Below are 22,882 nucleotides of genomic sequence, written 5' to 3' on the forward strand. Positions count from 1 at the left end.
GCAGTCCCAGTGCGCAGTCTCCTGCTCGCCCTGTGCAGTCCCAGTGCGCAGTCTCCTGCTCGCCCTGTGCAGTCCCAGTGCGCAGTCTCCTGCTCGCCCTGTGCAGTCCCAGTGCGCAGTCTCCTGCTCGCCCTGTGCAGTCCCAGTGCGCAGTCTCCTGCTCGCCCTGTGCAGTCCCAGAGCGCAGTCTCCTGCTCGCCCTGTGCAGTCCCAGAGCGCAGTCTCCTGCTCGCCCTGTGCAGTCCCAGTGCGCAGTCTCCTGCTCGCCCTGTGCAGTCCCAGTGCGCAGTCTCCTGCTCGCCCTGTGCAGTCCCAGTGCGCGGTCTCCTCCTCGCCCTGTGCTGTCACTTGAGCAGATTTCTTAAACTGCAAAGACTTATAAATCTGTTGCACTGTGCGCAGTCTCCTCCTCGTCCTGTGTAGTCCCTCTGCGCAATCTCCTTCTCCTGTGCTGCAGTTTGTTGCTGTTGAGTAGCACTAGCGGATGGCGGAGCAAGGGGACAAGGTGTTCTGCACTGCCCCATAATGCACCACCCAGTCACAATATAATATTGTATTCCCCTTCCCCCCACTGTACAGTCTCCCCTCCCTGGGATGTAATGGCTGATAACAGAGAGTAATAGATTGCATCACCCTGTACAGTCCTCTCCCCGGGAGATCCAGGACCAAAAACTCTGGCACAATTACGGAAGATGTGTAAAAAGGTATCAGCAGCAAAGAGACAACACAGAGACAAAGATTCTACATTACTGTGATACTACGTTGTATCTTTGCTGCTTTGTATCTTCCATGATTGTGCCGGAGTGTTTGATCTCGGATGCGCCATTTCTGTGGAAGGCTTACTCGCCCACTCTGTGCACCTGGAAGGTTGTGAAGTGACCCGGATGGTGAGTCGGCTTTTTTGTTGTTGTTTTTTTCCTGTTAAACTATCAGAAGAGATCTGTGTAACGCTCTAATCGGGCATCTACAGGTGACGGCACGGGTGAGGGGGAGTCCACAGGTAACGGCACAGGTGAGGGGGAGTCCACCAGTGACGACACAGGTGAGGGGGGGCATCCACAGGTGACGGCACGGGTGAGGGGGGATCCTGGCAGTGGGCATCATCTCTCCGCAATGACAGCGGCCGCTTCCAGAAGTTGCAGGGAGAAGGATAAGATTTTGGGGAATGTGAGGAGACAATGGAGGAGCGGAGGTAACACTCACCACAACCTGACAATTACCATGGTGACACTGATACTTTACTGGGGCGGAATGGTTCCTCCCAGTGTGAGATTCAGCAGTGTTCATCTGCTGAATGGAGCGGCGCCGGGCAGCGGACCTCCCACAGCAGCTGATTACAGCGTTAGTCACCCTGTATATAGAGGTAATGCAGTCACACAGCGGCACCCACCTGCAACCTGAGCACCGTTATTACAAAGCTGCCATCTGCCGCAGAAAGTAGTGGCCCCCATAATGTAAGACCCTTCTCTACCCCCGCACTGGCGCCTCCCTGTGCCCAGGTGTTACAGAACAATCACACCATCAGCACTGGCTACAAAGCAGCAAACAGAGCTCCCCTCGAATCACACGGGCGGGACCCCCATCATGCAACCCCGCTCCCTTCGCCTTTGTGGGACCCCCTCCCATCACACACATGGCGCCGGTGCACTTACCCCTCAGATCTGTACATGGAGCAGCGCTCCAGGGGGACCTTCAGGACGCCGCTGCTCAGTCCCACAAACAGGGAGCGGTTGCTGTGCAGGATCTGGAGGCTGAGGATGGGCTGCTGGAGGCCGCTGGGCAGGATGTGCATCTCCTCCAGGTAGCAGCTCCGCAGGCTCCGATTGGTCGTGGACAGAGCCTTCAGGATGGTGCCGCGCTCTGCAGAGCAAAGGGAGACAAGTCATGGAACGGCAGCCTGTAATCTGCAATACTCCTGATCCCTACTCGTCTGGCAGCAGCCTGTAATCTGCAATACACCCGATCCCTACTCGTCTGGCAACAGCATGTAGTCTGCAATACTACCAATCCCTACTTGTCCGGCTGCAGCCTGTAATCTGCAATACACCCGATCCCTACTCGTCTGGCGGCAGGCTGTGATCTGCAATACTACCGATCCCTACTCGTCTGGCAGCAGCCTGTAATCTGCAATACTACCGATCCCTACTCGTCTGGCAGCAGCCTGTAATCTGCAATACTACCGATCCCTACTCGTCCGGCTGCAGCCTGTAATCTGCAATACACCCAATCCCTACTCGTCTGGCGGCAGGCTGTAATCTGCAATACTACCGATCCCTACTCGTCTGGCTGCAGCCTGTAATCTGCAATACTACCAATCCCTATTCGTCTGGCTGCAGCCTGTAATCTGCAATACACCCGATCCCTACTCATCTGGCGGCAGCCTGTTAGGTGCCGGACTCCCAGCTGCAGAGGCTAATTTGCCGGACTACCAGAGAGGTCAGTGAAGGTCCTTCCAGGTACCGACGTACCGGTCCCGATGTACATGACGTGGTAGAGCGTGTCCTTCCCCTGCACGATGTCCACCACCAGCCGGGAGAAGCGCACGCTGTCCTGCGTCACCAGGGGGTCCACCGACACCGGCTGCACCACGTCATTCATCAGGAAGAGGCGCTGAGCGTCCTGCAGGCTGCGCTCCGTCAGGTTCTCATTAGGACTATCATCATTCAGGATCCCACACTACAAGACAGGGAGGGATTAGATACAGCAGACGGTATCACACAAGGAGGGGCTTAGATACAGCAGACAGTATGACACAAGGAGGGGATTAGATACAGCAGACAGTATGACACAGGGAGGGGATTAGATACCGCAGACAGTATGACACAGGGAGAGGATTAGATACACCAGACGGTATCACACAAGGAGGGGATTAGATACAGCAGACAATAGTATCACACAGGAGAGGATTAGATACAGCAGACAGTATCACACAGAAGAGGATTAGATACAGCAGCCAGTACCTGGAAGTTGGGGATGGGGTTGAGTGTGGGCAGCCATGTGGAGCGCGGGTTCTCCTGGTATCGGAAGGGCCCGTTGAAGGCCTGGGTGATGGCGCTGAGGTTGAAGGCGCAGACGGCAGACGCTGCGATGCTGTTCCTGCAATCACAGAAATAATAACCGGTCACCAGTCATGGGGGTCTGGCTGTGGGGTGTGAGTTTTGGGGCATGGGGTCCTACTGCGGCGCCCACAGACATCAGCCTCCATATGTCACAGGACAAACGAAGCTCTGACACACTGTAACAACCCCACAGCTGTGAGAGCAGAACATGATCTGCATAAGAATCAGATTTCCATCCACTAAAAGCAAACAGAGACATAGGGGACCCCAAAATAATGACATCTTATTTATGACCCCCGTGTCTTTGCAGGAGGCGGCGGCCATGTTATATATGAGGCGCTACGTGTTCTCATTACTTGCATTATTTTACCTTTTCTGAATATTTCTCCCCATTACCACCCACCGCACGTCTCCCCCTGCAGCCGACGACTCTCCTGACACAACACACTGTAACGACGTGCAGCGAGTAATGAGCGCGCTGCTCACCATCATAAACCTTAACACATCCGCTACGGCCCCCGGAGCGATCCAGAGCACGTCCTCACGAAAAGATCCCAGAGAGTCCAATATAAAAGCGGCAAATACCACAAGAACAGGTCAGTCTGTGAGAAGCAACAATGAAGGAAAGGTGATCATACCTCACACTGCTGTGCTCTGTGCAGCCTGTGTTATGTACTGTCCCTGGAGAGATGTGTAATGAGACCTCACACTGCTGTGCTCTGTGCTCTCTGCAGCCAGTGTTATGTATTGTCCCTGGAGGGATGTGTATCATAGTATCATAGTATATAAGGCTGGAAGGAGACGCAAGTCCATCAAGTCCAACCTTTAACAATTAAATAAATGTTTTATCCCCATAACCCATGATATTTTTTCTCTCCAGAAAGGCATCCAGGCCTCTCCTGAACATGTACATAGAGTCCTCCATAACAACCTCCTGCGGCAGAGAGTTCCACAGTCTCACTGCTCTTACAGTAAAGAACCTTTGTCTATGGTGATGGTAAAATCGCCTCTCCTCTAGGTGTAGAGAATGCCCCTGTCTATGGTGATGGTAGAACCTCCTCTCCTCTAGGTGTAGAGGATGCCCCCTGTCTATGGTGATGGTAAAATCGCCTCTCCTCTAGGTGTAGAGGATGCCCCTGTCTATGGTGATGGTAGAACCTCCTCTCCTCTAGGTGTAGAGGATGCCCCCTGTCTATGGTGATGGTAGAACCACCTCTCCTCTAGGTGTAGAGGATGCCCCCTGTCTATGGTGATGGTAGAACCTCCTCTCCTCTAGGTGTAGAGGATGCCCCCTGTCTATGGTGATGGTAGAACTTCCTCTCCTCTAGGTGTAGAGGATGCCCCCTGTCTATGGTGATGGTAGAACCTCCTCTCCTCTAGGTGTAGAGGATGCTCCCTGTCTATGGTGATGGTAGAACCGCCTCTCCTCTAGGTGTAGAGGATGCCCCCTGTCTATGATGATGATAGAACCTCCTCTCCTCTAGGTGTAGAGAATGCCCCTGTCTATGGTGATGGTAGAACCTCCTCTCCTCTAGGTGTAGAGGATGCCCCCTGTCTATGGTGATGGTAGAACCACCTCTCCTCTAGGTGTAGAGGATGCCCCCTGTCTATGGTGATGGTAGAACCTCCTCTCCTCTAGGTGTAGAGAATGCCCCTGTCTATGGTGATGGTAGAACCTCCTCTCCTCTAGGTGTAGAGGATGCCCCCTGTCTATGGTGATGGTAGAACCACCTCTCCTCTAGGTGTAGAGGATGCCCCCTGTCTATGGTGATGGTAGAACCTCCTCTCCTCTAGGTGTAGAGGATGCCCCCTGTCTATGGTGATGGTAGAACTTCCTCTCCTCTAGGTGTAGAGGATGCCCCCTGTCTATGGTGATGGTAGAACCTCCTCTCCTCTAGGTGTAGAGGATGCTCCCTGTCTATGGTGATGGTAGAACCGCCTCTCCTCTAGGTGTAGAGGATGCCCCCTGTCTATGATGATGATAGAACCTCCTCTCCTCTAGGTGTAGAGAATGCCCCTGTCTATGGTGATGGTAGAACCTCCTCTCCTCTAGGTGTAGAGGATGCCCCCTGTCTATGGTGATGGTAGAACCACCTCTCCTCTAGGTGTAGAGGATGCCCCCTGTCTATGGTGATGGTAGAACCTCCTCTCCTCTAGGTGTAGAGGATGCCCCCTGTCTATGGTGATGGTAGAACTTCCTCTCCTCTAGGTGTAGAGGATGCCCCCTGTCTATGGTGATGGTAGAACCTCCTCTCCTCTAGGTGTAGAGGATGCTCCCTGTCTATGGTGATGGTAGAACCGCCTCTCCTCTAGGTGTAGAGGATGCCCCCTGTCTATGATGATGATAGAACCTCCTCTCCTCTAGGTGTAGAGGATGCTCCCTGTCTATGGTGATGGTAGAACCGCCTCTCCTCTAGGTGTAGAGGATGCCCCCTGTCTATGATGATGATAGAACCTCCTCTCCTCTAGGTGTAGAGGATGCCCCCTGTCTATGGCGATAGTAAAACCTCCTCTAGGTGTAGAGGATGCCCCCTGTCTATGGTGATGGTAGAACCTCCTCTCCTCTAGGTGTAGAGGATGCCCCCTGTCTATGGTGATGGTAGAACCTCCTCTCCTCTAGGTGTAGAGGATGCCCCCTGTCTATGATGATGATAGAACCTCCTCTCCTCTAGGTGTAGAGGATGCCCCCTGTCTATGGTGATGGTAGAACCTCCTCTCCTCTAGGTGTAGAGGATGCTCCCTGTCTATGGTGATGGTAGAACCTCCTCTCCTCTAGGTGTAGAGGATGCCCCCTGTCTATGATGATGATAGAACCTCCTCTCCTCTAGGTGTAGAGGATGCCCCCTGTCTATGGTGATGGTAGAACCTCCTCTCCTCTAGGTGTAGAGGATACCCCCTGTCTATGGGGATGGTATAACCCCCTCTCCTCTAGGTGTAGAGGATGCCCCCTGTCTATGGTGATGGTAGAACCTCCTCTCCTCTAGGTGTAGAGGATGCCCCCTGTCTATGGGGATGGTATAACCCCCTCTCCTCTAGGTGTAGAGGATGCCCCCTGTCTATGGTGATGGTAGAATCGCCTCTCCTCTAGGTGTAGAGGATGCCCCCTGTCTATGGGGATGGTATAACCCCCTCTCCTCTAGGTGTAGAGGATGCCCCCTGTCTATGGTGATGGTAGAACCTCCTCTCCTCTAGGTGTAGAGGATGCCCCCTGTCTATGGTGATGGTAGAATCGCCTCTCCTCTAGGCGTAGAGGATGCCCTCTTGTCCTGGTCACAGGCCGAGGTATAAAAAGATCTTTGGAGAGATCCTTGTACTGTCCGTTCAGGTATTTGTACATTGTAATGAGGTCTCCCCTCAGTCGTCTTTTTTCTAAACTGAATAATCCCAAATTTTGTAATCTGTCATTGTATTCTAGTCCCCCCATTCCCCTAATAATCCTGGTTGCTCTCCTCTGCACCCGTTCCAGCTCTACTATATCCTTTTTATACACTGGTGCCCAAAACTGTACACAATATTCCATGTGTGGTCTGACCAGGGATTTGTATAAGGGCAGAACTATGTCTTTATCATGAGAATCTATTCCTCTCTTGATACATCCCATAATTTTATTTGCTTTAGCAGCAGCCGCCTGGCTCTGGTCACTAAAATTAAGTTTACCATCCACCAATACCCCCAAGTCCTTTTCAGCTCCAGTTTTACTAAGTAATTGACCGTTTAGAAAATAATTATACTTTTTGTTTCCATGGCCCAAGTGCATAACTTTACATTTATCTACATTAAACCTCATCAACCATTTCTCTGCCCATCCCTCAAGCTTCCACAAATCCCTCTGTAATGCTAAACTATCGACCTCAGTATTTATTACTTAGGTCAGACCTCACACTGCTGTGCTCTCTGCAGCCAGTGTTATGTATTGTTCCAGGAGGGATGTGTAATCAGACCTCACACTGCTGTGCTCTGCGCTCTCTGCAGCCAGTGTCCTCTCACTGCTGTGCTCTTTGCACAGAGCTGTCCGTAACATACCTCTGTGTAACAGTGTGTAGCAGGATTCACGGTGGATACTACACAGCCAGTCAAAGCAGCACAATGCGCAGAGTAAAGCAGTGTGAGGAAAGGCCCATAGTACACTGACTGCACATAGAAAACAGGGCAGACAAGAAGGATGTGGGGGAAGCAAGGTGTAAGCGCAGGGACCCCCTGCAGGTTATCCTGGGACTTGTAGTCCACTTACACATTGGTGGTGAAGACCCCGTAGATGAGATCCTGCTCGGGGAGGAGGAAGGTGCTCTGCAGCTCGTTGTAGTAGAAGGGGACCTCCCCGGAGCGTGAGCAGTTCAGCCTCGCCTTCATGAAGGTCGTCCACGTGTCCTCCAGTAAGAAGCGGCCCCCAAAGTCGTTCTTACAGACCCGCGCCACCCGCGAGTACACCGTCTTCCCACAGTCATGCTCCACCGCGTTCTCCCGGAAGAAGAAGTAGGTGAAGAGACCAATGTCATAGGCCGCAACAAAGTTGGGTTCTGTAAAGGGAGAGAAGGGGTTAAAATAAAAGATACATTGTAACGACCCTGCTACAGCATAATCACAAGCTAGAACCAGTGTGTTACATAGGACTGCAGGACATATCTACAACATGATCTGTACTCAGAGATATCACTGTGTTATCTGTAGTGTTACATAGGACTGCAGGACACATCTACTACATGATCTGTACTCAGAGAGATATCAATGTGTTATCTGTGGTGTTACATAGGACTGCAGGTCACATCTACAACATGATCTGTACTCAGAGATATATCATTGTGTTATCTGTGGTGTTACATAGGACTGCAGGACACATCTACTACATGATCTGTACTCAGAGATATCACTGTGTTATCTGTGGTGTTACATAGGACTGCAGGACACATCTACTACATGATCTGTACTCAGAGAAATCACTGTGTTATCTGTGCTGTTACATAGGACTGCAGGACACATCTACTACATGATCTGTACTCAGAGATATCACTGTGTTATCTGTGGTGTTACATAGGACTGCAGGGCACATCTACTACATGATCTGTAGCCAGAGAGATATCACTGTGTTATCTGTGGTGTTACATAGGACTGCAGGACACATCTACTACATGATCTGTACTCAGAGAGATATCACTGTGTTATCAGTGGTGCTACATAGGACTGCAGGTCACATCTACTACATGATCTGTACTCAGAGATATCACTGTGTTATCTGTGGTGTTACATAGGACTGCAGGAATCATCAACTACATGATCTGTACTCAGAGATATCACTGTGTTATCTGTGGTGCTACATAGGACTGCAGGACACATCTACTACATGATCTGTACCCAGAGATATCACTGTGTTATCTGTAGTGTTACATAGGACTGCAGGACACATCTACTACATGATCTGTACTCAGAGATATCACTGTGTCATCTGTAGTGTTACATAGGACTGTAGGACACATCTGCTACATGACCTGTACTCAGAGATATCACTGTGTTATCTGTGGTGTTACATAGGACTGCAGGACACATGTACTACATGATCTGTAATCAGAGATATCACTGTGTTATCTGTGGTGTTACATGGGACTGCAGGACACATCTACTACATGATCTGTACTCAGAGATATCACTGTGTTATCTGTGGTGCTACATAGGACTGCAGGACACATCTGCTACATGATCTGTACTCAGAGATATCACTGTGTTATCTGTGGTGTTACATAGGACTGCAGGTCACTTCTACTACATGATCTGTGCTCAGAGATATCATTGTGTTATCTGTGGTGTTACATAGGACTGCAGGACGCATCTACTACATGATCTGTACTCAGAGATATCACTGTGTTATCTGTGGTGTTACATAGGACTGCAGGACACATCTACTACATGATCTGTACTCAGAGATATCACTGTGTTATCTGTGGTGTTACATAGGACTGCAGGTCACATCTACTACATGATCTGTACTCAGAGATATCACTGTGTTATCTGTGCTGTTACATAGGACTGCAGGTCACATCTACTACATGATCTGTACTCAGAGATATCACTGTGTTATCTGTGGTGTTACATAGGACTGCAGGACACATCTACTACATGATCTGTACTCGGAGAGATATCACTGTGTTATCTGTGGTGTTACATAGGACTGCAGGACACATCTACTACATGATCTGTACTCAGGGAGATATCACTGTGTTATCTGTGGTGTTACATAGGACTGCAGGGCACATCTACTACATGATCTGTACTCAGAGATATCACTGTGTTATCTGTGATGTTACATGGGACTGCAGGACACATCTACTACATGATCTGTGCTCAGAGATATCACTGTGTTATCTGTGATGTTACATGGGACTGCAGGACACATCTACTACATGATCTGTACTCAGAGATATCACTGTGTTATCTGTGGTGTTACATAGGACTGCAGGACACATCTACTACATGATCTGTACTCAGATATCACTGTGTTATCTGTGGTGTTACATAGGACTGCAGGTCACTTCTACTACATGATCTGTGCTCAGAGATATCACTGTTATCTGTGGTGTTACATGGGACTGCAGGACACATCTACTACATGATCTGTGCTTAGAGATATCACTGTGTTATCTGTGGTGTTACATAGGACTGCAGGACACATCTACTACATGATTTGTGCTCAGAGATATCACTGTGTTATCTGTAGTGTTACATAGGACTGCAGGACACATCTACTACATGACCTGTACTCAGAGATATCACTGTGTTATCTGTGGTGTTACATAGGACTGCAGGACACATCTACTACATGATCTGTACTCAGAGATATCACTGTATTATCTGTGGTGTTACATAGGACTGCAGGACACATCTACTACATGATCTGTACTCAGAGATATCACTGTGTTATCTGTGGTGCTACATAGAACTGCAGGTGAACACTGGTTTGCCCCCTGCCCCTCCATCGCCCCCTGGTGGTCACCTACCGTTCAGCCACTTGGAGTTGTACTGTGCGGTGCGGAGGGGTGGGATGCTTCCTAGGCTGCGGTATATGGCGGGATCTCGCCCTGAGAAGTCGATGACGGTGGCGGCGTACAGCTCTCCGCGGGCAGTGATGACGGCGGTTGAGTTGTGTCGGGGGTCGTAGGGGCATCGGGCGACCCCATTTATCTTCTCGATGATTCTGCTGATGTTTCCGACCTGTGAGAGGCAGCAGTGAAGGGGTTACTCAGGGCAGGGCTGCGCAGTGTGAACACGTCCCATAATCATCCATCTGTGGCCAGTGCTATATACCTGATCTATCATCCAGAAAGGGGGGATGTGCACTGTGAATGAGTGTCAGCTCCTCGGCCAAGATGACAGCACAACAGTCTTGGCTGCCGCTATAGACAGAAGAGGGATCCTGTGTGGATGAAATGGGGGTCGCCCTGGGGCAAAGGCTCAGATAACCCCTAAGACTGACACTGACCTCTCGCTGACCCAGCAGGATATAGAAGAGGTCGGATGTGGGGGTCTGAGGGGGTCTCTGCTGCCTCCTTATCTCTTATCTGTTTAAAGAACTTGAAGCTTCGGTGAGCCTCTAACAGGAAGAAGATCTCAGGGGGCTCAGAGACCCCAGAACAGAGAACTTTCATGGCCTGCAACCCAGGGAAGCTTCAGTGGCCGTCACCCAGATAAGACGCTGCACATATCACATACCTGCCGGCTGGTGCACACAGGGGAGAAGGCGTTGGTGCCGCAGGTGAAGACCCTCTTCCCGGTCACAATCAGCACCCGGATGTAGTTCTGGCATTCCTCCTACAACACAGAGTAACAATGTGCGGAGTGCGGCTGATGAAGACCCCCTCCGCTGCATCCCCCGATGGTGTCAATACTCAGTACACCAGGGTTTTTCTGACACCCACATTGAATCTGGTGCACCGGCACTCCTTTAAGTGCAGAATTTTGTGCTGCGTCGGGTAAAGGGCAGCCGCGACCCCAAAAAGGTAAAGACACATTATAAATACACGTACGAGCAGTTTCCATGTTCTCTCTATGGCAGATTCAGACAGAAAACTACAGCAAACATGTTAATAAATGTGGCACTACAATCTACTCTCCTATGACACACAATGTATCACTCCCATCATCCATGACCCCAGGAGCTCACAATCTAATCTCCTATGACACACAATGTATCACTCCCATCATCCCTGACCCCAGGAGCTCACAATCTACTCTCCTATCACACACAATGTATCACTCCCATCATCCCTGACCCCAGGAGCCCACAATATAATCTTCTATCACACACAATGTATCACTCCCATCATCCTTGTACACTGTCCTGCTGCCTGTTACATGTCTGGATTATGATGTATAGTAGTGAGACCCCTAGGGGTCTCTGTGATCTCTCCCTGGGATCAGTCGTGTTTAGGCCTCGCGCTGCGCTGGGACCATATATGGTGCGGGTGATAGATGAAAGGAAAGAAAGCTAAAGACTGACACACTGTAACAAACCACCAGGACAAGAGAGGTGCTGCTGGTGACAAGACTCTCCTACATTGTGCTGAGGTAGAAGTCTATGGATTAGAGCAGGGAGTGAAGCTGCCATCGGATATGTGCGGGATAATAGCCGTTATTACATTGTGATCCTTTGTTACATTGTAACAACTCCACTCCTGTGACCCGGAATAATGGCACCGCCCTTAGACCTGGCTCCACTTTTTTTTGTGTTTGGTGCAGGCAGTAAAATAAGAAATAAATCACAAAAGAAAGTGATGAGAGGGGGCGGGGCAGAGGTGGGGCAGGGAGGAAGGGGTTAACACAAATATTAGGATTGCCTGTAACAAAGTGTCCGCCATTATCACAATATTTGTACAATGAGCGATGCTGATGACATCACAGGACACAGGGTGGGGCTGCAGGGGCAGGCACCCCATCTGTGTATATGGGGGTGCTGCCGTCAGGGGGTACACAACACCTCAATCATTCCAGTCCCTCTGCATTACCTGCATTATTTTGTTTCCGTTGGATCCAGTCTAGACAACAATGTGTCACCAAACAAACCAAGAGGATGTAAGAGATCACCCCTCATGTGTTATAGAGGTGGTCCGGACACAGACGAAACAAAACCCCAGCTGTGAGGACGCAGATCTGTACAGGGAATCTGTCATCAAGTGTAACCCCCAGTGTGAGGTGTTGTCCCTGGAGAGATGTGTAATCAGACCTCACACTGCTGTGCTCTATACTCTCTGCAGCCAGTGTTCTGTATTGTCCCTGGAGAGATGTGTAATCAGACCTCACACTGCTGTGCTCTGTGCTCTCTGCAGCCAGTGTTATGTACTGTCCCTGGAGAGATGTGTAATCAGACCTCACACTGCTGTGCTCTGTGCTCTCTGCAGCCAGTGTTATGTATTGTCCCTGGAGAGATGTGTAATCAGACCTCACACTGTTGTGCTCTGTGCTCTCTGCAGCCAGTGTTATGTACTGTCCCTGGAGAGATGTGTAATCAGACCTCACACTGCTGTGCTCTGTGCTCTCTGCAGTCAGTGTTATGTATTGTCCCTGGAGAGATGTGTAATCAGACCTCACACTGTTGTGCTCTGTGCTCTCTGCAGTCAGTGTTATGTATTGCCCCTGGAGAGATGTGTAATCAGACCTCACACTGCTGTGCTCTGTGCTCTCTGCAGCCAGTGTTATGTATTGTCCCTGGAGAGATGTGTAATCAGACCTCACACTGCTGTGCTCTGTGCTCTTTTTAATGTGTTTCTCACTCTGCACCAGAAATCATGAATGTGTCGCTTCCTCTCAGGTCCAACTAGCTCACCATCTTTATTGTGGTGCATCTTTAACATAGCGCGTGTGTCACAATTTGCAAGTAAACTCCCGAGCTCAGTCTGAATCAGTCGGATCGTCCGATGCCACGCCCTCTAATGTGTGACCCATGGAAGCAGCGTGGCTGCTCCACAAAAAGGATCGCGTGCACCATAAACCCAGCGCAGACACTTCTTTTTCCATCATCTGGCGCCCCTTAGTTGCTTGGGAAGCGGCACCAGCTTTTTTTGTTGTTGCCCCTTTACTATAGAGCGTGTGACACAATTCTGTCGCAGTAATAAATGTGGCGCACGATCAGACTCTGCACCGGACGCCCCTTTATGTGCAGAATATTGCGGCGCAGACACTTTATAAATACACGTACAAGCAGTTACCACGTTCATTGCAGCGCGAGGTCAGACAGAAAACTGGCGCGGACGCAGTGATAAATGAGGCCCGGTCTGCGGTGATGATCACAACAGAAGATGTTGCAGGATAAAAGATCTCATTAACCTCCCCCAAACCTCTGGACGCAGAGCCAGCGGGCAGACACGAGGTGGCGCTCCAGTCCCCCACAACCCCTCCCCCAGCTCCCCTCAGATACATTGTAACAAAACCATAGCCAACATGAACCCAGTGAAACATTGTAACAAAACTAATGCTGACATGACCCCACTGATACATTGTAACGCCACCACCAGCTGAGTAGAGACCTCTGTGCTCATTATCTGCACCGATACATTGTAACAATACCATCAGGTGCACCGATACAGTGGTAGCTTAGAGGCAGCAGGTTGAGGGCCTCCAGGAGCCCCCCTCGCCTCCGCCCCTCGCCCTGCAGGCTGCGCTCACCAGAGTAACGCCATTATTAAAGTGTTTTATGCAACAGTTACTCTTGTCTGCAATTAAATCTCACAAGAAGCTGCTGGCGCCGGTCCAAGAGCGGAGGAACAATGTCACAGCCTCAAATTCTACACGACCCCAGTGATAAGCGGCGCCACCTGCTTAACCCTTCTGCTGCCGCCTCTTACCTCCGTCTTCCCCTTACTCTGACACGACCTGCGGGTGTCTTCATCAGAACTCCACTCCGATGCCTGGAAGACACAAGAATAGACGGGGTTACAGACTGTATCACACAGGATACGATTAGATACACAGCTCAGGATACACATGATTGTCTGTGTATCTCATTCTGAGTATCCCTCTAGGTTAGATACAGCAGTAAACAATATTCTTTATGATTGTATTAGATACAGTGGGCAGCATAAGAGATGCAATGAATAAGATTATCCCTGAGCTGTATTCGGGGTCTTCCCTCTATAGAAACTGGGATGTATCCAAGGACACATGGAGGACCCCATTACCTCCCCTATCCTGACATAAACATGACATATGGACTGTAATACCCTGAAAAACTGCCCCCCAAAAATACAGATCCAGCTCACTAAGGAGAACCCCAAGAATTCAACGCTAGGCAGGAAGGGGTTATAGGGTGTTTTGGGGGTTTTATGGGAATGACTGGATATTACTGTGTTTCTATCCCGCACCAGACGCAGGCCCTGACCCCAGTATGCACAGGTCTGGTCTTGCTGTGGTTCCTCCAGGTGAGACGTGCTGCAGCCCGCTCAGGAACACAGACATCAGTCAGGAGATCAGCATGATGAGATGGCAACCGGGCGCCCATCCTGCAGCATATTCCACTCCTCCCGCAGCAGAGCATCGCATCATACACACATTGGGGCACATTTCCTTAAATGGTCCTGTCGTGATGCCTGATCCGTAGTGTCCGACGAAGATGAAGTCTGGCACGATTCAACAAGATCATGCGCCCGATATCCTGCATGTATGGCTTCCCCGCTCAGGTCCGCTGGAGTTCACCTTCTTCTTCCTGGTGCATGTAAGGGTGAAGACACACGTGGCGTTTTTAGGCCGTTTTTGAAAAACGCATGCGTTTTTGACAGGTTTGACCAATTATCTTAATTCAAACTGGTCAAAAACGCATGCGTTTTCAAAAACCGCATGCGTTTTTAACGATGTGAAAACGCACTAACTAAAAACGGCCCAAAAACGGCCTAAAAACGCCACGTGTGTCTTCACCCTAAGTGCATTGTCTTGCAACACAATTTAAATGTAAAATCCTGCGCTCTGTCCGAATCAGTTGCGTGAAAGCCGGCGCTGATGTGCCAAAATACTATTGTGTGCTGCACAATCCCCTTTTAAATGCTCCACAAAATGGTAATCATCGGAATATCCAATGTTTGTGTGACCCGCGCACCCTTAGTAAATGAGCATCGCACTACCCTCAGGACGGCAACATCTCAAAATCACAGAAACTGATTATTTCTAAGCGTTACACGCATAAGAGATTATACAGAAACACATTTTTTTTTTAAATTACATGGTGAATTTCATGGATTTGAGTCAAGAAGGAAGTGGAAGGGCAGCACGTACCTGAATCAGGGAGACGTTGTACAGACTCAGCCTGAAGAGGTGATTCCTGCAGTGGAGAAAGGGTCACAAAATGAAGACAGTAATAAACACAACGGCCACATCCATCATAAACAGTGCAGGATGTACTATGTGTAGTGTCCTGTGTACTATGTGCAGTGTGTACTATGTGCAGTGTCCTGTGTGTACTATGTGCAGTGTCCTGTGTACTATGTGCAGTGTCCTGTGTACTATGTGCAGTGTCCTGTGTACTATGTGCAATGTCCTGTGTACTATGTACAATGTCCTGTATACCATGTGCAGTGTGTACTATGTGCAGTGTCCTGTGTACTATGTGCAGTGTCCTGTGTACTATGTGCAGTGTCCTGTGTGTACTATGTGCAGTGTCCGGTGTGTACTATGTGCAGTGTCCTGTGTGTACTATGTGCAGTGTCCTGTGTACTATGTGCAATGTCCTGTGTACTATGTGCAGTGTCCTGTGTACTATGTGCAGTGTCCTGTGTACTATGTGCAGTGTGTACTATGTGCAGTGTCCTGTGTGTACTATGTGCAGTGTCCTGTGTAGATTCAGTATTTCTGTTGCCTGTTCTTCTGGCGCCCCCTGCACTGCCCCGACAGAGTGCAGCACTATTATTATTATCATCATCATCGCTCTGCTCTGGGGTCTCCAGTATTATAATCATCTGCTCTGGGGTCTCCACTATTATTATCATCTGCTCTTGGATTTCAACTATTATTATCATCTGCTCTGGGGTGTGCAGTATTATCTGCTGTGAATGCAGTGCTTGGTTGCTGGGGTGGTATTTATTGCTGCACCATGGTGGTTCCTACACTTACATAGGGGAGATCCGGTCTTTATATTTCCAGGACTCCTGTATGTAGGATTTAATGAAGGATTGGGGGTAAGAGCAGTGAGATTATAGAGATTCCTCCCCCCCCCCCTCTCATCCATACTATTCACATCTAGGAGGGCACTTGTGGGGGCAATGATTGCCCGTCACCCCCTGCAGGTTATAATTGCAGCATAAAGGAGACGGCAGGAGGGCAACACTACAGCACATAGATATATATACACCCAGTATAACAGCCGCCACACCGCGCTACGGCAGCCGCCACACCGCGCTCCGACAGCCGCCACACCGCGCTTCGACAGCCGCCACACCGCGCTACGCCCTACCCAAAAACAGAAACAATGTGGTGGTAAAAGGAAGTGAGCGTCAGAAACCGGAGAAGGGTGAAAGGGAGAGGGGGCACCAAATGCCGAGCAACCGCCTGCAAACCCTGCACCGATCATTCATTACAACGCAGCAGTTAACATGATGTATAATAAAAAAGGAACAAACCTCCCGGGAACATGAATATTTCACACAGCAATTACCCCGCTCAGCAGCCAACACTATACACATCACTACACATTATCTGTGTGTTACATAGGACTGCAGGACACATCTACTACATGATCTGTGCTCAGAGATATCACTGTGTTATCTGTGGTGTTACATAGGACTGCAGGACACATCTACTACATGATCTGTACTTAGAGAGATATCACTGTGTTATCTGTGGTGTTACATAGGACTGCAGGACACATCTACTACATGATCTGTACTTAGAGAGATATCACTGTGTTATCTGTGGTGTTACATAGGACTGCAGGACACATCTACTACATGATCTGTACTCAGAGATATCACTGTGTTATCTGTGGTGTTACATAGGACTGCAGGACACATCTACTACATGATCTGTACTCAGAGATATCAAGGTGTTATCTGTGGTGTTACATAGGACTGCAGGACACATCTACTACATGATCTGTACGCAGAGAGATATCACTGTGTTATCTGTGGTGTTACATAGGACTGCAGGACACATCTACTACATGATCTGTACTCAGAGATATCACTGTGTTATCTGTGGTGTTACATAGGACTGCAGGTCACATCTACTACATGATCTGTACTCAGAGATATCACTGTGTTATCTGTGGTGTTACATAGGACTGCAGGACACATCTACTACATGATCTGTACTCAGAGATATCACTGTGTTATCTGTGGTGTTACATAGGACTGCAGGACACATCTACTACATGATGTGTACTCAGAGATATCACTGTGTTATCTGTGGTGTTACATGGGACTGCAGGTCACATCTACTACATGATCTGTACTCAGAGATATCACTGTGTTATCTGTGGTGTTACACAGGACTGCAGGACACATCTACTACATGATCTGTACTCAGAGAGATATCACTGTGTTATCTGTGGTGTTACATAGGACTGCAGGACACATGTACTACATGCTCTGTACTCAGAGAGATATCACGGTGTTATCTGTGGTGTTACATAGGACTGCAGGACACATCTACTACATGATCTGTAATCAGAGATATCACTGTGTTATCTATGGTGTTACATAGGACTGCAGGACACATCTACTACATGATCTGTACTCAGAGATATCATTGTGTTATCTGTGGTGTTACATAGGACTGCAGGTCACATCTACTACATGACCTGTACTCAGAGATATCACTGTGTTATCTGTGGTGTTACATAGGACTGCAGGACACATGTACTACATGATCTGTACTCAGATATCACTGTGTTATCTATGGTGTTACATGGGACTGCCGGTAATGTCTCCTGTGATTATTGCTCTTGTTAGTAGTTCCTTGTGTTGTCCTTAGTCCTTTCAGGTGGAGCAGCAGAGGGTCCGGTGTTTGTTGCGGAGGTTCGGTGATGTCGGGGGGCTGCCTCGAGCTTCGTACCTCTCTGTGCCTGGATGTGATATCACGGGGAGGACTGAGCTGATTCAGCAGAGGGAAGATTATAAGATTAAGAGCTTTGCTGCCCTAGTGAAACTCTGGGTATCCTGCCCCGGCCAGAGGGAAAATAGTGCCAGTGGGGTGGGGCATGGGGACACCATGGGTCCAGGACAGAGGGGGGTATGGGTCCAGGACAGAGGGGGGTATGGGTCCAGGACAGGGTCTTCTGTGTCTAACATGTCACATTTCTATGTTTTATGTTCCGTGGGATCCATCCACATGACGGGCCACGGGAGCAGGTACCAATATGTCATTCATCATGTTACATAGGACTGCGGGAAACATCATAACATTACTGTGGGGGTCTCTCTCTGGGGGTCTTCTGTACTGAATAGGTGCCGGTGTGAAAGGCGCAGTGTGGACACAGCCTCAGATGGTTCCAGTGAGTGCACAACGTTCAGCTCTGCTACATGGCTGGGAACGTGTATTACCTGGCGCCTACGATGAGCTGGTTCCGGTTGACATCGAGGGTGAGCTGCGAGAAATCCTGCACATCGCCGTACGAGAAGTTGGATAACCAAGGCTTCAGGTCTGCGGGAGGAAGGGGAAAGATCAGAACAAGGAATCCCCAATATCTTCCCGAAAAATCACAGCCCCAATATCACATCCATGAGCAGCCATACATATAACCCCCCATCACTTCCCCCAATCACTGCCCTCCATAAATATAACCCCCATCACTTCCCCCCCATACATATAACCCCCATCATTGCCTCCCATGTACCCCCTTGTGGCCACTGTTTGTGCCCCCATGTTCTCTCTATGGCCCCCTCCCATACCATAAAAACTGCGTCCATTGGACCCTATCATATCTTGTTCTCTAGTCACATCCGGAGCTGCAGTCCCAGATCTCTGCTTGTTGCCTCCTGAGACTACAAACAAGTGACAGGACTTCACTTTCATGGTCTGAAGCCATTAGTCAGGACGCGATGAGACGCCCGGACACGCAATATCCAGCAATTAATCCGAACTTACAGCAAAGAGAACGGAGGGAGATTTAATTAAGGATAAAACACAAAAAACAAACCGCGACCCAAACAGAATTATAGATCAGCCCCAGCGGGGGAGGGGTGATAAGCCCGGGGGTATCACATAGACTGAACTTAGATACAGCAAAGAGTATCACACAGGATAGGATTACCCCACATGTCAGCGTGTCCCTGTCCTGTACCCCCCCAAGTGTCAGCGTGTCCCTGTCCTGTACCCCCCCAAGTGTCAGCGTGTCCCTGACCTGTCCCCCCAAGTGTCAGCGTGTCCCTGACCTGTCCCCCCAAGTGTCAGCGTGTCCCTGACCTGTCCCCCCAAGTGTCAGCGTGTCCCTGACCTGTCCCCCCAAGTGTCAGCGTGTCCCTGACCTGTCCCCCCAAGTGTCAGCGTGTCCCTGTCCTGTACCCCAAGTGTCAGCGTGTCCCTGTCCTGTCCCCCAAGTATCAGCGTGTCCCTGACCTGTCCCCCAAGTGTCAGCGTGTCCCTGTCCTGTCCCCCCAAGTGTCAGCGTGTCCCTGTCCTGTCCCCCCAAGTGTCAGCGTGTCCCTGTCCTGTCCCCCAAGTGTCAGCGTCTGCCTGTCCTGTCCCCCAAGTGTCAGCGTGTCCCTGTCCAGTCCCCCAAGTGTCAGCGTGTCCAGTCCCCCAAGTGTCAGCGTGTCCCTGTCCTGTCCCCCAAGGGTCAGCGTGTCCCTGTCCTGTCCCACAAGTGTCAGCGCGTCCCTGTCTAACGCTGCAGTTTCTGTATAATTGGCGCTACGGTAACCACTGTCGTTTGGCTTTGTAGTAAGTAAAGATACATGGTTTCCATTTGCCATATAAAAGCCTGATTGGCCTCATCATTGGGGGCAGTAGTAAGGGCCGCCGCTAACGGCTCTGACAAATTCATCTGTTATCAAGAGATCTCCGAGAACTCATTAAATAAATGACTTAAGATAATAATCTGCATGGAAGGTTTATTAGCATAGACTGTGACCAGACCGCTCCATCCATCGTAGGCGTGGACATGCCACCCCCAGCCCGCACCAGATTAGCAGGTAGGGGGCGCGACCATGTAACGAGCCCAGAAGGGGAACGGCAACACCTCTAAGATTGTCTGACGCTCTATTAACACTTTCAATAAACCTGACAGCGGCAGCGATATCCGATTATCACACAGATTATCTTCTACTCCTGTCACATCCAGAGCTGCATTCACAATTCTCAATTCTAACACATCACCTGGAACATAAGGTGTTAAAAATTGATTGTGACTCACCCTGAAATGTAAGGACCGGGTGCTCCCGCCTCAAACATTGCTCCTCCATCTCCAAATACTCCGCCCCGACTCCGACTGAGGTGAGGTGCAGAAGAGAAATGGTCAACAGCGACAGGAAGAGCGTCCATAGCCGGGTCATGATGGAGGAACGCAGAGCGGCTATCGTCCAAGAGATCGTCCGATGCAAGTCCTGCAAGAAGGACAAGACATCATTGTAACACAGCGATATACACACAGGATACAATGTAACAGAGCGATATACACACAGGATACAATGTAACACAGAGCGATATACACACAGGATACAATGTAACACAGAGCGATATACACACAGGACACAATGTAACATAGAGCGATATACACACAGGACACAATGTAACATAGAGCGATATACACACAGGATACAATGTAACAGAGCGATATACACACAGGATACACTGTAACACAGAGCGATATACACACAGGATACAATGTAACAGAGCGATATACACACAGGATACACTGTAACACAGAGCGATATACACACAGGATACACTGTAACACAGAGCGATATACACACAGGATACAATGTAACACAGAGCGATATACACACAGGATACAATGTAACACAGAGCGATATACACACAGGATACAATGTAACACAGAGCGATATACACACAGGATACAATGTAACACAGAGCGATATACACACAGGATACAATGTAACACAGAGCGATATACACACAGGATACAATGTAACAGAGCGATATACACACAGGATACAATGTAACACAGAGCGATATACACACAGGATACAATGTAACAGAGCGATATACACACAGGATACACTGTAACACAGAGCGATATACACACAGGATACACTGAAACACAGAGCGATATACACACAGGATACAATGTAACACAGAGCGATATACACACAGGATACAATGTAACACAGAGAGATATACACACAGGACACAATGTAACACAGAGCGATATACACACAGGACACAATGTAACACAGAGCGATATACACACAGGATACAATGTAACACAGAGCGATATACACACAGGATACAATGTAACACAGAGCGATGTACACACAGGGTACAATGTAACACAGAGCGATATACACACAGGATACAATGTAACACAGAGCGATACACACACAGGATACAATGTAACACAGAGCGATATACACACAGGATACAATGTAACATAGAGCTATATACACACAGGATACAATGTAACACAGAGCGATATACACACAGGATACAATGTAACAGAGCAATATACACACAGGACACAATGTAACACAGAGCGATATACACACAGGATACAATGTAACACAGAGCGATATACACACAGGATACAATGTAACACAGAGCGATATACACACAGGATACAATGTAACACAGAGCGATATACACACAGGATACAATGTAACAGAGCGATATACACAAAGGATACAATGTAACACAGAGCGATATACACACAGGATACAATGTAACACAGAGCGATATACACACAGGATACAATGTAACAGAGCGATATACACACAGGATACAATGTAACAGAGCGATATACACACAGGATACAATGTAACACAGAGCGATATACACACAGGATACAATGTAACAGAGCGATATACACACAGGATCCAATGTAACACAGAGCGATATACACACAGGATACACTGTAACACAGAGCGATATACACACAGGATACAATGTAACACAGAGCGATATACACACAGGATACAATGTAACAGAGCGATATACACACAGGATACAATGTAACACAGAGCGATATACACACAGGATACAATGTAACAGAGCGATATACACACAGGATACAATGTAACAGAGCGATATACACACAGGATACAATGTAACACAGAGCGATATACACACAGGATACAATGTAACACAGAGCGATATACACACAAGATACAATGTAACACAGAGCGATATACACACAGGATACAATGTAACAGAGCGATATACACACAGGATACACTGTAACACAGAGCGATATACACACAGGATACACTGAAACACAGAGCGATATACACACAGGATACAATGTAACACAGAGCGATATACACACAGGATACAATGTAACACAGAGAGATATACACACAGGATACAATGTAACAGAGCGATATACACACAGGATACACTGTAACACAGAGCGATATACACACAGGATACACTGAAACACAGAGCGATATACACACAGGATACAATGTAACACAGAGCGATATACACACAGGATACAATGTAACACAGAGAGATATACACACAGGATACAATGTAACACAGAGAGATATACACACAGGACACAATGTAACACAGAGCGATATACACACAGGACACAATGTAACACAGAGCGATATACACACAGGATACAATGTAACACAGAGCGATATACACACAGGATACAATGTAACACAGAGCGATATACACACAGGGTACAATGTAACACAGAGCGATATACACACAGGATACAATGTAACACAGAGCGA

General features: G+C 48.7%; 1 protein-coding gene across 5 annotated transcripts in view; it reads right to left on the reverse strand.

Annotated features, from left to right (window-relative positions):
* The window catches only part of SEMA5B (semaphorin 5B), a 146,766-nt gene that overhangs the window by 47,604 nt on the left and 76,280 nt on the right, over window positions 1–22,882 (reverse strand). For all 5 annotated transcript variants that reach the window (XM_072122082.1, XM_072122081.1, XM_072122083.1 and 2 more), the window contains 10 exons: window positions 20,377–20,566; window positions 18,566–18,665; window positions 15,306–15,351; window positions 13,886–13,948; window positions 10,758–10,856; window positions 10,046–10,259; window positions 7,291–7,576; window positions 2,961–3,096; window positions 2,469–2,676; window positions 1,653–1,860 (listed from right to left, as the gene is read on the reverse strand). In XM_072122082.1, the coding sequence (XP_071978183.1) occupies window positions 1,653–1,860; window positions 2,469–2,676; window positions 2,961–3,096; window positions 7,291–7,576; window positions 10,046–10,259; window positions 10,758–10,856; window positions 13,886–13,948; window positions 15,306–15,351; window positions 18,566–18,665; window positions 20,377–20,515 (1,499 nt within the window). In that variant the 5' untranslated portion in view covers window positions 20,516–20,566. The remainder of the gene's footprint in view (window positions 1–1,652; window positions 1,861–2,468; window positions 2,677–2,960; window positions 3,097–7,290; window positions 7,577–10,045; window positions 10,260–10,757; window positions 10,857–13,885; window positions 13,949–15,305; window positions 15,352–18,565; window positions 18,666–20,376; window positions 20,567–22,882) is intronic.

This window comes from Engystomops pustulosus, chromosome 8 (assembly GCF_040894005.1).
Source record: "Engystomops pustulosus chromosome 8, aEngPut4.maternal, whole genome shotgun sequence".
In the NCBI taxonomy this organism is placed as follows: domain Eukaryota; kingdom Metazoa; phylum Chordata; class Amphibia; order Anura; family Leptodactylidae; genus Engystomops; species Engystomops pustulosus.